The sequence below is a fragment of the Sander vitreus genome, chromosome 21, assembly GCF_031162955.1.
Source record: "Sander vitreus isolate 19-12246 chromosome 21, sanVit1, whole genome shotgun sequence".
NCBI lineage: Eukaryota > Metazoa > Chordata > Actinopteri > Perciformes > Percidae > Sander > Sander vitreus.
In genome coordinates, this window is record NC_135875.1 from 26,737,523 (window position 1) to 26,754,169 (window position 16,647).

The 16,647-nt window shown below is 43.1% G+C and overlaps 2 protein-coding genes across 3 annotated transcripts; one reads left to right on the plus strand and one right to left on the minus strand.

Annotated features, from left to right (window-relative positions):
- Positions 1–342: 342 nt before the first annotated feature.
- On the minus strand, positions 343–5,551 carry LOC144535840 (NHL repeat-containing protein 3-like). The gene is made up of 3 exons (XM_078278566.1): positions 5,027–5,551; positions 2,535–2,737; positions 343–1,863 (listed from the first exon to the last, which is right to left on the minus strand). The coding sequence occupies exons 1-3, from the start codon at positions 5,289–5,291 to the stop codon at positions 1,264–1,266; spliced, it is 1,068 nt and encodes a 355-aa protein (XP_078134692.1). The 5' UTR covers positions 5,292–5,551; the 3' UTR covers positions 343–1,263.
- Positions 5,552–5,880: 329 nt separating this feature from the next.
- On the plus strand, positions 5,881–15,530 carry nrbf2b (nuclear receptor binding factor 2b). Of its 2 annotated transcripts, XM_078278569.1 has the most exons (5): positions 5,881–6,081; positions 6,274–6,324; positions 10,136–10,220; positions 10,795–10,835; positions 14,154–15,530. In XM_078278569.1, exons 2-5 carry the CDS (start codon positions 6,301–6,303, stop codon positions 14,865–14,867), a joined length of 864 nt encoding a protein of 287 aa, XP_078134695.1. In that variant the 5' UTR covers positions 5,881–6,081; positions 6,274–6,300; the 3' UTR covers positions 14,868–15,530. The 2 variants fall into 2 exon arrangements, with proteins under 2 accessions (XP_078134695.1, XP_078134694.1); XM_078278568.1 differs by lacking the exon at positions 6,274–6,324 and having other exon boundaries at positions 5,882–6,081.
- The last annotated feature ends 1,117 nt before the right edge of the window (positions 15,531–16,647 follow it).

The following is a 16,647-nucleotide window of genomic DNA, read 5'->3' on the forward strand; positions in this document are numbered from 1 at the left end:
TAATCACTTCCTAGACAAAGCAGCTAGACAAAGCTTAGTTTGCGTTTGGTTGCTCTAAATTGTATAGTTCCCCATATAGTCTAAGTCTATTCATCTGAAAACTTTTACAACTAAACCACATACCTATTATGTATCTAATATATATGTGTGGCAGGTCATTGTGATTGTTGGTTTACACAATGAACATGTGTATAACTGCATTTGAGAATAATATGATTCAATGGCAAATGAATGCAAACTATTTTGACCTGTGAGGCTTACTCAATGCATTTTGTGTCAAAGCAATTACAAATGACTATAGTCATGTGAACAACTGACCTACTGTTCATATACATAGTCATATATAGTTTGACCAACTTTAATAGTCATTCAACAATTGTGCCAAAGCGATTGAGAAAAACTGTGTCTACAGAGAAGAAAGGAAACAGCTCTGCCTCAGAGTCTTTTCAAGCAGTCCAAAGTCAAGAAAAAATACAAATGGCACATAACTTCACAAACACCAAATAACAACAACCATAACCATATGTTCACTTTAGATGGCAATTATTGATTACACTTTATCGACAACAAATAACTAACAACATGATACCCTTATGTATTGTGAAGAAAACAATTCAACTGCATATTATTTTGTAATAGCAGAAGTGGCTTTGTTTCAAACATGACCCTAGTATTTTCACTTATTATATGCTATCAACCGTGGTTGTGTCTTTTGTGTCTATGCTTATGTGTTCTTGTTTTATGCTTATGTGTTGTATTGTTGTAGCTTATCTAATGTTTTAAGCCATCAACCTGCTAGGGACTGCAGATGAAAATTAGCCTGCATGGCTAAATCTGGCACATTTCCATGTTGGACTCTGTGCTCATGTTGATTAAAGCTATAGTGTGTAGTTTCTGTCGCCCCCATGAGGAACTTTAAGTAATGACAACAACACTGTTGGCGCATCCACATGATACAAGCCTTATGTGATTGCGCTCCATTGAGGCAAGTTTTTTTTCAAAACCCAAATACTGTTGCAATCTCTTACTATAAAAATGTAATTTCTATGAGACAGGATGTCGTGGGATATCGTAGACATCTTGACCTCAGATGTTGGATCTTACAGTACAAGTAGGGTTCATCATACTGACAAAGATCAGATTTTTTTCTGGATTACAAATTACATAACACATGGACATTTTTGGTCCGGTTTCTAATAACTGGTAAGGATTATTATAGGTGCAGTTAGTTTCTGATGGGTCATGCCATTTCAAAGTGTGGCACTATGGGAAGCTCTTACCCAGACTGAAGGGGGTAAACTTCTGGGCCTGCTGAGCTCCAATCTCAGCCACGTACAGGGCCCCTGTCTTTAGGTCCAGGTCTACCAGGTGGGGCTTCACTTCCTCAGCCAGCTGGATCACACTGACCACACTGCACTGGCCAATCAAACCCACCGGTGGGGCATCCAGCAGCGAAATCTGGTTGGTGTTGAGCTGGACAACAACAAAGTACTTCTTGTCCGGGGTCAGGCGGACAGAGTAGGGCGCATCCTCAGTGAAGCAGCTCCCCCATGTCCCCAGCCAGTCCCCGGTAATGGAGTTGAAGACCTGGATCCTCTTGTTCCCCCTGTCGGCCACCCACACCCTGTGGGCGTTGTCCACAGTCACGCTGTGGGGGATGTAGAACTGAGCCAGGCCTTGTCCTTTCTCTCCGTGCATCCACAAAACCTCCTGTTCTTTGGACAGCTTGATGAGCCGGTTGTTCATCCCCCCGTCACCGTCCACGATGTACATCTCTCCGGAGTCGTGGACGAAGATCTCCGCTGGCTGGTCGAACTGCAGAGGGTTCATCCCAGAGCCTGCCTTCCCTGGTGTACCAAGAACCTGACAAAACCAAGAAAGCAACATTTGGCTTTGCTTTTCTTATATATATATATATGATATATATATATAATATATATATATATATATATATATATATATATATACACACATCACTAAATACTTAAATGGAAAACAAGCTAGTGGAACCTGAACCTAGTCTTGCATTGTCAGACCATCCTCCACAGCGCTGCGGAGGAGGGTCTGGCTAGTCCACACAGCATTCCGGGACGGGAGAAAAACGTGCTCTGGTTTATTGGCATTTTTTTAAACCAATCACAATCGTCATGGACATCGCTAAGCGCCGGACGGAGCCACGGTGCCTCTGCAAAATAGCTTCAGGAAGGAACTTGTTTTGGTGGAACATGTGTACGTTCAAAAGTAGTTTTAGTCGTTCAACAGAAAACTCAGATTGGACAGATAGTCTAACTAGCTGTCTGGATTTACCCTGCAGAGATCTGAGGAGCAGTTAACCATAGTCCTCACAAATCCACCAGAGTTTAATATTCCAACACAAAGAAAGCGGAAGGTAACGGACATCCCGCCGAAAAGAGGGACATCCGGAGGAATTTCTGGCAGCACCTGAACAATCCCGGAAGTTGAATGGTGTGGATATAGACTAACCTGAACCAAATATTTCTAGTTACAAATCAAATCCTAGAGAAAGCAATCACCTGCAGGAGCTTCCCAGATGGGGAGTACTGTTTGATGCAGTGGCCGTACGGGCCGCTCCCCACATCTGTGATCCACACAGTGGGGTTTGACGAGGCAGCGTCTGCTACAAATATACCATGAGGCATCTCCAGGGTGGTCGTGTTCCAGGACATAAGGAAATCTCCGTCTGTGGTAAACACCAGCACCTTGGGCACATTGTTACCTAATAGCAAAGCAAAGGCAAACACTGTGTGAAATGTCTGGCAGCACATTTTATACTCATTTGATCTGTACTTGTTCAAAGTAAAAGTATGATCAAGATAATAGGAGATAGGAAGATAAATAAAGTATGAATAATACTATTCTGCAATGTAGGGGTTGTAAAGATATCAAGAGACAATTGTTTGACAACCATTTAATGCTTTATAGAAACCAAATGTGTTTCTGGAGTTTATTGACAATACTAAAAATATGGAATAACACAAATGGTAACGGGTCTAACAATTTTTATATGCCATAAGGATCTGAATACCACTCAGAAGTGGTTATTGTGCATCAACAGAGGGTTAAGTGTACTGTGTGTGATTTTTCAGATTTGGGATACACTTGCTTACTAGCTGGTTGTGGACAAACATACTTAAATGTGGGTATTAGGACTAACTCCAACGGAAGATCTCCAGACCTCTAGAGGGAGCAGCTATTGGAACAGCTGGATTTTAGACCCCACGGGGGGAGAGAGAGAGAGAGAGAGAGAGAGAGAGAGAGAGACAGAGAGAGAGAGAGGGAGAAAGAGAGAGATAGGGAGAAAGAGAGAGATAGAGAGAGAGACAGAGAGAGAGAGACAGAGAGAGACAGAGAGAGAGACAGAGAGAGACAGAGAGAGAGAGAGAGAGAGACAGAGAGAGAGAGAGACAGACAGAGAGAGAGACAGACAGAGAGAGAGACAGACAGAGAGAGACAGAGAGAGACAGAGAGAGAGACAGCGAGACAGACAGAGAGAGAGAGAGACAGAGAGAGAGAGAGACAGCGAGACAGACAGAGAGAGAGAGAGACAGAGAGAGAGACAGCGAGAGAGACAGCGAGACAGACAGAGAGAGAGAGAGAGACAGAGAGAGAGAGAGAAAGAAAGAGAGAGACAGACAGAGAGAGAGAGACAGAGAGAGAGAGAGACAGACAGAGAGAGAGAGAGACAGAGAGAGAGAGACAGAGAGAGAGAGACAGCGAGAGAGAGACAGAGAAAGAGAGAGAGAGACAGAGAGAGAGAGCGAGACAGAGAGAGAGAGACAGAGAGAGAGAGAGAGAGAGAGAGAGAGAGAGAGACAGAGAGAGAGAGAGAGCGAGAGAGCAACTGCATAGAGTGTAAATATGAAGTCTATGTTTGAGATATGATTTCTCTGGTTTGGTGGCTGTGTCTCAGGTCAGGTGATTCTCAATCAGCAGAGACGTCTGTAACCTCGTGGTGATAAAACATTTAAAACTGCAAGTATAGGACTCCTCAAGTGGAATATTGTGATTATACAACAACGGTTACCAACAAAATAAGTGATCAATCTGTATTCATATTGTGGAGCAATTCGCTCTTGAAATACAAAAAACCAGACAGGATTTCTAGTCCCTCCCTGTTTAGTAAACCAGCCAATTTACCGTGGGATTTATCAAACTGAATAAATCCCCCCCGCACATATAAACACAAAACTGCTTTGCTAACTCAACGTGTTGTAACTAAGACATGTGCTGAAAAAGTTATTGTATTCATTAGCATGATTGCTGTACTGTTTAGTTCACAAACATCCAACACACCAAAAGTACAAACACATAGCAGACCAGACATGAGCTTTTATTTTGAAAAGCCGAAGCTTGGGGACAGCACCAGCCGGGAGGGCATGAGATGGGAGCATAGACTGTATATTACTAATATATTATGTTATTAATAATAATAATAATATGAATTTACTATACAGTCTATGGAGTTCTCCAGGCTGCAACCATACCCGACTCTAATAAAAAGGCAGAGCTCTCTCCCCCGTGGGGTCTAAAATCCAGCTGTTCCACTAGCTGCTCCCTCTAGAGGTCTGGAGAACTTCCGTTGTGTAATCTGGATGCTGCGTTTTTTTTTGTTGCATTTGTTTTCTGGGTTTGTGTGCTTTTCTTTTTGCATCGTTTCATATTTGCAGCGCGTTCATCTATTTGGTTGTGTTGTGTGTATTTGCAGTGTGTTTGCTGAATGCTGCACATGTGTTGTCAAATTAATGTTGTTTTCTTAATTTGCATGTGTTTTGTCTATTTGTGTGTGTGTTTTCTTAAGTTGCAGGGCGTTTGCCCCTGTTGGCCACCGAAGAAAGCCCCAAAAAAATAATCTTAAAAAAAAAGAAAAAAAAGAAAAGAAAAAAAAGACAACACTTGTGTCATATCACGATATTACGATATCCAAACATTAAGACGATATCTGGCCTCATATATCGATGTCGATATAATATCGACATATTGCACAGCCCTACTTGCATGTATTTACCTCTCTGTGCCACATGCACCACACCAGCATACTGGTTGACTGCCACTCCGAACACCTCCCCGGTGAAGAGCTCTGGGTTCTTGGGCCAGCTCAGGTCCAGTTTGTACAGGGGTCTGCCCAGCAGCTGGTAGTCATGTCTGAGGCTGGAGCTGCCAGGCTGCTGGGTGCCAATGGTGCCACATCCGTACAGCACCATCATGAGCACAACTAATGAAGCCATACTGGACGCTAGCAAACACGTATGGCCTCTCTTTTTCATCAGCATCGGTGGTTTAGCTGCTGGCTTGTCAAGTAACGGTCGGTAACGTTAGCTCTGCGAGAACACTGACTGAAGTAATCAGTTACCGATAGCCACACATTTTGTTCCGAAACAACCAAAACATTTAATGTGCTAACTGTTAAGATGCGATACTATAACGTTAAAACCCGGGGATTTACATATAACTTGAAACCCACTGACCACATTCAATGTAGAATTCACTTCCTCGAGTCCCTACGAAAACAAAACAGAGTGCAAGTGATTAGCTAACGCATAGCAGTTCCGGTAAATGTATCGCAATAAAAGCATTACTAAAACACTAAGACCATCAATTCTAGCTAACGTTAATACTTTACCGTTACCGGTCAGATTATGGGCCAAGCAAGAGGTCCGACTCAATGTTTGAATGAATATTAAAGAAATGTAGATGTGTTTGGGCAAATTATATGCCTGGTTGTTCGTATTTTACAAAGACCGTTGCGACGATTCCAACGCTATTATTTTAAGGCTTTTAATTTGAGGGCAAGCCTTTTTCTATTCCCGGTAATTTGTGGGATTTGACGCAGCACAACGTCTAACCAAAACGTACTGTAGAACGGATGTGACATCACGACGTGTTGACGCAGCTTTGGCTGTGGAGGCGACTGTTGTGCTTCCCTGACAGTAGCTAATATTCGTATAATTCTTTTTTCAATACTTTTTCTGATCGCAGTGCGAATGGCAGCGACACATTTCATGTAGTGTAAACCATAGAAGAATCGATTCCATGGAGGTCGTGGACAGCCCGCTTAATCTCGTAAGTTTCGGTCTTGATGTTGCAATAACAGGCTAACGTTACTCTAGCTAAGAGAGATTGCATAGGTGAACTACACTAGCTGGCTCCCATACAAGTTAGCGGCTAACCGCTCTGTTTGCCTTGTTCCTGTTGTTGTCTGGTGGCTTGCTTGGACAGGCTACACATATTACATTTTGGGTTTGTCCTCGACAGAACGAGCAAGACGTCTGACGTTGGAACATGGCAGCTACTATTAACAGCGAGGTGCGAACTTAGTTATTTAACTTGTTTGCAATGCCATTTAATAACTAATGTTACTGTTAGCCGGGTATTTAAGAACGTATCGCTATGTGACCTCACTGCCATTTAATCGCTATAATGCCTTGTTGTCAATTAAGGACAATGACAGTGGCATTATTTTGAAGGCAAGTTACCTGTTTTGATTTAGCATTTAACATTGTAATCAGCATTATAATTAAGAAAGACGACATTAGGGGTAACGGTAGGGTTGGGTATCGTTTGGATTTTAGGGATTCCGATTCCAGTTCTGCTCAACTATTCCAGTTCTTAACGATTCTTGATTACGATTCTTTGAGGGGCGGGGTGAAAACAGATCACATGCTTAATTCACAGATTGTCAATTGATTGTGTTGTGGTTCGTATCCTATCATGTACTGACTTGACTTCTGTGAGTTGATTCTGAAAGCAGTGGAGCTGGAGGGCTGCACAATTAATCACGATTTTACCGAAATCGCAATATGAACTAGTGCAATATCCAAGAGTGACGCCGAGATCGAAAAGTGGCTCATGGTCAGCCACTGTGGTAAATCAGCCAATCCAGGAATTCGCGATGTCGCGCCAATTCACGCAAATTCAACCAATCACTGTGAATTCAGTGCGACTCGCAAATTCGACCAATCACCGGAGTTTCCCTCGACTTCAACCGATCCCAGCAGTCCCACGTGCCAGACTTTGCATTAGTGTGTGACGTCGCCAAATTCTTTTCCTTGTTTCTGATATGAAGACGAGACGTGTGTGACTCGAACATCTCACATTTACCAACAAAACGTCCAGCGAAAGACCGTGCAAAACATTTCAGACCATCCTTTCATCCTGTAAACATTTTAACATCAATGTACACTGTAACGTTTTTTCACTCTAAAGTTGCTGAAAGCGGCTGCTGTTTCAATCCTGTCGGCTCTCTGCAGCGGGCGGGGCTGCTGCTCAGTTCCCCCCGTGACTGACGCGCACGCACACGCGCGCACACACACACACACACACACACACACACGGTGGATGCAGGAAAAAAAGGAGATGAGACGTACACGATGACCTAAATTTAGGACAGCTACTCTCGTTGTAAGTGCAATAATAAGTTAAAGTCCAATAAGTACTTTATCAAACCGTATGAATGTGTGTCCCAGGCCAGGTTAGGAAATTAACGAACAATGTAAAGATCAACAAGCCATTGAGAGAATTGTTCAAATTTGATTCATTCAATAAATTATTATTTTTTGTCTTAAATCCACCAGCCATTTTCATATTATACCAACATTTGCAGCATCCTGAGCCTTTTTTCACTACAGCGGCATTTGCCAGTGGCTGATGGCATATGCCACTGTGGTGCAGCGGCATACACCGACCCCTGCTTGTCTCAGAGGAAGTGTAATGTCAACAGCACCGCGACCGCTTTCTGCTTTAATATCATATTGGTCTGCGTGAAGTTTTGAAAAGTGTAACCACACTTGGAACCACTTTACCGGCCTTGCTGTGACTCAAACAACACTGCAGAGACGACGTAGCTTGCTCCGTCCGCACCTCTGCATGTGTGTGTTGGAGCCCTGCTCTCTGTCTACATGCAGAGAGGACAGATAAACTTACACTTACTCGCTTTCAGGTACTGAAATTTGGCACCGTTTGATTTAGCGTGAATCAGTCCACGCTAGTACCGATGTAATTCGGTCGGTACCCAAAAAAGTACCAAGTTCGGTACCCAACCCTACTTTTCGGCCGGATGTCCGTTACCTTCCACTTCATTGTGTTGTAATTTTAAACTCCAGTCGATTTCTGAGGACAATGGTTAATGCTCCTCAGATCTCTGCAGGGTAAATAGCCTGTGATCCGTTAATCTGAGTTTTCTGTTGCACGACTAAAACAACTTGTGAAAGTACTAGGGGTGGCACGGTTCGGTTCTATCACGGTTTTAGGGTCACGGTTTTCGGTTCTGTACGGTTCTTGTTATTTTTTTTCTTTGAATCTTTAACACTCTCTCATTTGATGAAATATACTTCAGCATATGATATATAGCTAAAATTAGCATATTGAATGCATGTTGCACAATACATGCACACAGTGGCAGTTCTATGTATTGTTTGATTTCCGCTGTCATCATAGGTAACATGAAATCCAAAATGCTCCCACACACCAGACTATATACGACGCTGGAGCATCCTCCAACTCCGGGCAGCCTTCCTCATCTCTCCCACTTACCATTTCTGCACGTGACGTGACCTGCAGCACTCCACGCTCCACCTGAGGAGCGGTCGGCTCGACGCCTCTCAAAATCTGACGAAAATCTTTTAAACTGACCTTTGTTGATCAAAAAAACAGACAGATTCAGCAACTGTTTGCGTTCGTCACGCTCATCCCCCTCGTTGTTTCCAGTAAGTGTTTTAACATAGGTGTCAAAAGTGGGCACTACAGCAGTAAGTGGTTAGTGCACATTAACAGTGGACTGATGAACCGTGCGACGCACACACGCTCCGAACCGAGCGGTTCGGATGTTTTTTCATGAACCGTACCACCCCTAGAAAGTACACATGTTCCACCAAAATAAGTTCCTTCCCGAGGCTATTTGGCAGAAGCACCGTGGCTCCGTCCGGTGCTTAGCGCCTCCCAAGATTTTTGTGATTGGTTTAAAGGAATGCCACGTTTTTCTCCTATCCCAGGAGAACTAGGAGTAGCCAGATCCTCCTCCGCAGCGCTGGGTAGGAAGGTCTGGCAATGCGAGACTACTACATCCATAGACGAGTGATTGTGGTTCACCGGCTCTGCTACCAACGGAGAGCCTACGAGACTGTCCAGCAGCGGGGGCAGGTTCAAAAAAGCAACTAGCGACAAATCTAGCGACTTTCTGGAGAAGAGAGACACCAGTGTTGTCCCGAGAGAGCGAGGTCTTTCTCTTTTGCGGCCGCCTCTGTCACCTCTTTCTGTCACTGACTGAGGTGCAGCAGCGAGCCTACGGCCGCGTCATGTAGTGGGCGTGTCGTGTAGTACTACAGATGCTATGCAGGAGGAAAAGTGAGAAAGCCATTCTAACTTTCTCTGTGTGATCATTTTACAATGAAATACAGCCAAACTCACACCACAGCTGTTGTCTTTAACTTATGTATGAGGAGATTTTGTCATATGATTGACTGGTTATAAAATTAATGATTTCAGCGGTGCAAAAGATCGCCCGGTTCCGAACAGGCACATGCTCCAAACGCGCACTGCATTAGTGATGAAGAAAGCCGTAAAGCCGCACATTTGAGAAACTGGTAGCACTAAATGATTCTCATTTTGCCAGAATAATGACTGAAAAGATAAAGTAATTATCAAAATTCTTGCAGATTAATTTTCTGTCATTTGATTGTATTACTCTACTAATTGTGTCAGCACTAGTTTTGCCCATCGAAACCCACATTCAAATCAAATCATTCTACAAGCACTCTCCGACGAGGGCAAGTCGAGGGGGACAAGAGAACGATAACGCCATTTATGATGCCAGGATGATCGGAAAAAATGATTGAAACTTTTCTTTCCCGAACGTGCAAGTAGGTTGTTATATTTACTTGCTCGACGTGGTGTTTTACTTGCCCCGAGCCATCGAGCAACTCTTATTGTTGAGCCCTGTATACAGTATGAACACCTCCCTCCTCCCACCCACTTCCTCCTTATCTTCTTTTCTACATTCTGTACACTCTACCTCCTTTTAAACAGTTCCTCCGCCCACTGCCGGTGCTCCTTGTCCTTTTTCTTTTTTTGACTCACCTGTATCCAATTCATTGCCCTCCATGTGTCTGCCTCTCTTCAGGCTCATCAGCAGTGCAGGAAGGCAGACCGTTTGCTGGTGGCTGGAAAGTATGAAGAGGCCATCTCCTGTCATGGAAAAGCAGCAGGTAAGGTAGACTCAGTGACAGACACTGAGTCTGTGGCAATCATGCTACCTTTGAGGATAGCTGCTCTTACGGATAATTCCGGCGCAAAATGAACCTAGGGGTTAATAACACGTGTACAGAGTCGACCGTTCTCTGGGTTATGTTTTCATGCTAATCGAATGTGACCAGTACCGACCAAACCGCTAATTAGCTTATAAAGCTAGTCACCGGGGCACGGATAAAGTAAAAAGAAATCGCTATTTCTACACCACTAACAAGGCTCAAAATATCACCACATTTCCACGGTAGCATATTGAGGGTCCCTACATGTAAACCGAAGCATTGAGAACTTTGTAAGTGTACAGAGAGTTTATTAAAAAGATAGTTTAGAAAGACAGTACCGTTTGCATATATAGGCAGGCGCCATCTTGGAAAACAGTCATGACCAGTCGAACGACAAACGCCGTGCTTGAGCTATGTTACTGGTTACTGGTTACACGGCGTTTCTATTTGCATTGATAATGGAAGTTTGTGGAACAGGCAAAGTTGTTGGCCTCCCCCGTGTTTCTCAACTGTCTGTCTCTCTCTCTCACAGATCTTTTGACAAATGCAATGAAGACAACAGAGTGTAAGCAGGTGAGACATTCCAGTTTGTTTGTGTGTTTGTGGACCGTGCAATTTATCTTGACTGAGAATAAACTTAACACAGCCTTCAGTCAGGTCATCTGCTCACGTATTGACAAAGCAATATTTCAACAAAATACAACACAACGAGAAAATGTGCCCAATGAGTACTTTTACTTTTGATACTTTAAGTACATCTTGCTGATAATATTTTTGTACTTAAAAAATAGTAATAGTAAAAGTAAACCTTTTCTGACATTATGTTAATGTTAGACAATGCTGTAATTTGCTTGGTGTCTCATACTTTGAGATATTTTGTCCATTTAAATCCAGCTCTGTGTCATGGCAGTGTGGGCAGTGTGTTTAGATGAACAGTGTTTGGCTTTCCTCCGTGGTGCCAGCGCATGGAACTCCAAGTTACAGTCAGCTTTCATTTTAGCTTGTTCATAAGAATTTGCTGACCAGTACTCTATGGCTGAAACATACCGGTGGTGGATGGGAGGCTGCAGGCAAAGTGCATTTCTGCAAATGTATGCTTGGCAAAGAGGTGTTTTGATACATTATTCTTGTTGGCTTTTTACTTGTGAAGGTTTTGTTGTACTTACAGTAAGGAGTATAGTTCACCAGCTTGACAAAAAGGTTAACTTTCACTTCTCACCACTGCAGCCTCTCTGCTCTCTCTCTCTCTGCTTTCAACCCTAAAAATCTCTGGATACTTATGATAAGAACTACTTTCAATTCAGAACTGGGTTTTACGGGACATCCCTACTTGTTCACTAATTCTTTACATAGGGCCCTATGAAATCCGTTAAATTTTTTTTCAAATTTCGTTTTATTTTTTTTCAAATTCCGTTTTTTCGGATTTCTTTTTTTTAGCCCTTTCGGATTTTTTCGGATTTGCTTCTTTTTTTTTCACTTCTGAGCAGTATTGACCTTTAAAAACTCAGTGACACAAACTCACAATTCAGCTTTTTTATTTAAACTGTTAATATATTCAGCAAAGCACATTCAAAATGACCTAAATAAAAGCTAATTGGATGCTCACCTATAACAATGTTGAGGACACTGCGATCTGGGTTGTCCGAGGTTTCGTCGACAACAACGAAGATTTTCCTTCCACGGATCTCTTGCAGCACTTCCTGCATGTGCTGGTCAAAGACCCGCGGCAGGTGGGTCTGCCTGAGGCTGCTGGCGTTTTCTGGGAGTGTGCCTCCCTGCTTCCAATGTTTAACAAGAAACGGACGTATCCTCCTCCTTTTCTCTAGCGGTATGTCAGCTTCAGCACACATGGCAACAAAATCTTCCACAAACTCGCGCCTTGCCTCTATTGACTTTGTCGTTGCCTCCGTGGTAGCCTGGAGGGATTTGCCCGCTGTGGATTTAGCTTTGTTCTTGAGATGAACTTTTGATTTCAAATGGTCGTTCCACGTGTCTTTGCGGGTCCAGTCAACAGTATGTTGACAAAACTGACAAAACAGTTGTAGTCCAGACTCATAGTAGTCGTTGGGGTATTGTTCAGCCCGGTATTTAGCAGTCAACTGACAGTTTCTTAATTTTTTTCGCCACCGTTGGCTTATCAGGAGCCACTCGCTTCAACATTCTTTTCTCCACGCAACAAACTCAACGTGAACGTGAGGACGTGTGGTTACTAGACAACATGTTTAAACGTACAATATGTAACTTTCTGCCACTAGGGGTCTCTCAACCAAAACAATGGATTGTAAACACAGACATTTGATGACGTTGGGTAGTTGCTTGGAATTATGGGAGTTGTAGTTTTTATTGTTAAACACATTCTGGTTGGAATGCATCTGTTCACGGGCGAGTGTACCCATTCAAGTTTATTCATGTCATTCTAAGAAAATAGCATAATTCCATTTTTCTTGATTCGGTCTGTATTGGTAGCTGACCAGTTCTCTAGTGAGCCAGCAAGCTACCATTAGCCAGCAGTGCAGCAGCAGAACATCTCCAAGCTGCCCAGAATGATCTCCCCCCTCACGTTTCTGTAATCTTAACTATTCGTATTGGTGCTTAACCCACCTTTTGTCGGGTTAATTTAGCTAACTGTAAAGACAGCTAAACGTGAAGGGGGGAGAAATTCAGCAGGGAGGAGATTTTTGACACCGCTAGCACTAACGGAGATGCAGCTAACGTTGTGGACGGCTGCTGTTGTGACTGGATGCCTGGCTCTGATATGGTCTGTTTCCCGACGCTTCATTAAACTGCCGTTAGCATCGTTAACATCTGGCACTGAAGTTGAAGTGCTGGCTAGATAAGGATTGCTGTAATATTGGGTGGCTGTTGGCTGGCTAGGGGCTAACGGTAACTAGCTATATATGTCCCAGGGATGTTGTCAGCACTTATCCCGAATGAAGTGTCTTTGCATGGGGGGAGTGAGGCAGACAGACAGGGGTGTGCTAGCTAGCTGGCTAAATTAGCATTAGATTAGCCGTCTATCTATACATCTAACGTTAACGTTACTAGTGAACTTATTCGTGGGTTAGCCTGGCGCTGCTTTTATCCATGGTCAAAATAATCATACTAAAAATAACTTTATGAGCATGTTGAACGATGTTGTAACCCTATAATGTTATCCACCAAGCATTAGCATTAACGTTAGCTACTTGTCAACCAACGCATTGTAGTAACGTTAAGCTTGATCGATATTGATATGTATCAATAAATAAGGTGGTGCCTTGTGGCAGAAAAAGCAGTATTACGGTTACAAGTATTTTTTACTGTGACATTGTATGATTTACATTTACTCCTGAACATATCATCTGGGTGCCATGTTTTGACGGAAGTTACGAGTAACTAGAGGGTGAAAGGTTATATGACGCCACTGACGTGTCTGAAAATAAAATAACAGATTTCTCTGGGTTTGCCATTTGGTGGAAACATTTGGGATAGTGTAAGAACACAACTCAAAAAAATATATAACATAGGTACGGTTGTTTTTAGACATTTTAATGCAGAAATGTTACATATTGTACCTTTAACAATGCCATTTGACCACGGTTTAGGTAGAGACCTTTCTACGCTTGTTGTTTTAAACTGAAAAAAAATGGGAAGGAAGTAAAAAAAATAGTTTATTTAATATGTCAACAAAATATATGCAAATTCCGTGCGATACCGCGTGTATAAGAGAATTCCCTTTTCATGTGTAGATTCCGTGATTCCATCCGTGTTTTCCGCATCACGGAAATCATAGGGCCCTATTTACAGACAAGGCTGCGTACTGACTTTTTTTTCCTTGTATCAGTTTGATATGTCAGTGTAACTGTAAATATTGTAAGTGCTGTGGCTGGTGTTGATACTCTGTGTCTGTAGGCCTGTCTGTCCATGGAGCTGCAAAGGGACAGTCATATCAAACAGCAGCGACTGATCCAAGAGCGCTGGAAAAGAGAGGCTCGTCGTGAGGCAACAAAGGCCCGACCTGGCCAGGTGCAGCCCTCCGGCAGCCCAGCCCTCCTGACTCAAGCCCAGTCCACAGGCCAGCTCCAGCCCCACGGTTCCCCAGGCCTCTCGGCTGAAGAGGGTGAAGGAATCAGGGAGAGGGAGTACGACACCTTGCTCTACCAGCTTCAGACTCGGCAGACTGGCGGCAGCCAGCCTTTGACTCCACCATGTCCTGGATCTAAGACCACCAAAGACGACAAAACTCGCCTGGAAGAACAACAGACCACAATCGATGACCTGCGGCGCCTGGTCAACCAACTAGTGAATGAAAACCAGCGGCTGGCAGGCGAGAACAAGCAGCTACAATCGGAAAACGCCCGGCTGCGCTCCGAGGCTTGCGAGGCGGCAGACTTTGTTGAGCGCTCGGAGCTCTGGGTGCTCCCTCAAGCAGGTGGTGCTATGGGAACAGGGGGTGGGCAGGAGAGGAAAAGCACAGGGAAAGGAAAGGAGATTGCTATCCCTCAGCTGCCACCGCTGGAGATGCCAGCTCAGGAAGATCTGTGTCTTGATGATCTGCCTCCTCTGGAGCTGCCAGAGGACATCCAGAATGAACTACAGGAGCTACTGGACAGGGACAAACTGTGATACGAGACATGTCTCTCGCTCTCTCTCTCTCTCTCTCTCTCTCTCTCTCTCTCTCTCTCTCTCTCTCTCTCGCACACACACACACACACACACACACACACACACACACACACACACACATATACACACCAGGGTTCAACCAATATGGCTTTTGAGTTTGGATGCCAAAAATGTTTGACATCTGAAACCCACAGGCTCTGTCTGATCAGACCTCTGCTCAAGTTAAAGGTGGACAGAGCTATCATGGAAATTCTATGAGCCCCAAACTCTCTGCGCTAATAAGAATGATATAGGTGCAGGAAAACTAATAATAATCAGGCAGATGAAGTGATAACACCTATACTACTAATACAATGCAATCGAAAATAACGGAATAGTTCAGCCACAATGTCAGATGGTAAACGGTGAGATTGTATGTCAGACAGTGAAGGATGAGAAGATGGATGTTGAGGTTATATTTGAGTTTTTATTTCTTAAACTACACAGAACATATTTTACACTGTGTCTGGAAATAGCCATTAAATAACTCTGAACAACTTAGGCAGCATCATTTCAGTGTTCCCGGAGCTAAATTATAGCGCTCTTTATAAGTCAATCATTTACATAATATTTTGTACTTGTCAGCACAGTAAATAAACAACCTTACATTGTTTTTAATTATTACATTGGTGGACTTCTTTGTAATTTGTGTGTATGTGATTTTGCATTACCTTTTTGACTTCTGCAACAGAACCTGATTTTTTTTCTTTTTTTCTGACTATTGAAAAGAAAGAAAGAAGAAAAGCATCAGTGAGGTGTTAAAACACACCATTGCCTCAAACTTTATGAATGAAAACTACAGAATTTTCCTATTTCTGTCTAACAACGATACTATGTTTAAACTCATTTAACATAATTAATGTCTAGTTTTTGAATCAATATTCTTCCAGGAATCTGAGAGATAATCGCGTAATCATGGACTTTTGGCCCCACAGCAAAATAGTTCTGTTTTTCAGAGCGCCTAATATGCTACATGAGCTGTTTGGAGTTATTTTCTGGGTTCCCAGCTGCCTCAGTTGTTAGATAAGTCACACACTGACATACAAACTCCACAGCTTGCATGAGGGTGAGTTGATAATGGCTAAATTTAGAATGTGTGGATGAACTGCTCCTTTAAGGGCATCATTGGAAGTGCTCAGCACCAACCTGACCGCCTATTAACAGTGTCAGAGGGAGGTATTGGTCTAACCCATGGGTGTCAAACTCATTTTAGTTCATTGGCCACATACAGCCTAATTTGATCTCAAGTGGGCCAGACCACTAAACCGCTCCAGAGAGATCAGAAACTGTTGGCTATGACACAATTCTAAGGCCATTGTTGGAAGAAAAAAATGTTACGGAAACAAGGAAGAGGGGTAATATTACGAGAGAAAAAGAATCGGAATTTCTGAGAATAAAGTTGTGAATTAACGGAAAAACAACTTGTATATTCTCTGAGATTAAAGTGGTAAATTTGGAATTGGAATTAATTTCTCCTCTGCAATTTTCACACTTTGCAAAGTCATCCAGTGGGCCTGATTGGACTCTTTGGCGGCCCAATCTGGCCCACGGGCCACATGTTTGACACCCCTGCCCTACCCCCCCACACACACACACACACACACATCAGGATCATGTGCAGTGTCACAGGAAAGCATATTGCTGTTGTTGAAGAAAAACTACATTGCTGCATATTTTCCTATCTTTTCGCATACTTGAATTAAAAGCTTCAGTGATCATTTGTGTGTGAAGTGATTTTTTA

Coding starts and splice junctions, on each gene's coding strand:
- nrbf2b (XM_078278568.1), top strand. CDS start 6,052: ATGGAGGTCGTGGACAGCCCGCTTAATCTC. Junction 10,221..10,794: donor CTGTCATGGAAAAGCAGCAG/GTAAGGTAGACT, acceptor TCTCTCTCACAG/ATCTTTTGACAAATGCAATG. Junction 10,836..14,153: donor AGACAACAGAGTGTAAGCAG/GTGAGACATTCC, acceptor CTGTGTCTGTAG/GCCTGTCTGTCCATGGAGCT.
- LOC144535840 (XM_078278566.1), bottom strand. CDS start 5,291: ATGCTGATGAAAAAGAGAGGCCATACGTGTTTGCTAGCGTCCAGTATG. Junction 2,738..5,026: donor GGTGCATGTGGCACAGAGAG/GTAAATACATGC, acceptor CTTTGCTATTAG/GTAACAATGTGCCCAAGGTG. Junction 1,864..2,534: donor CATCTGGGAAGCTCCTGCAG/GTGATTGCTTTC, acceptor TGGTTTTGTCAG/GTTCTTGGTACACCAGGGAA.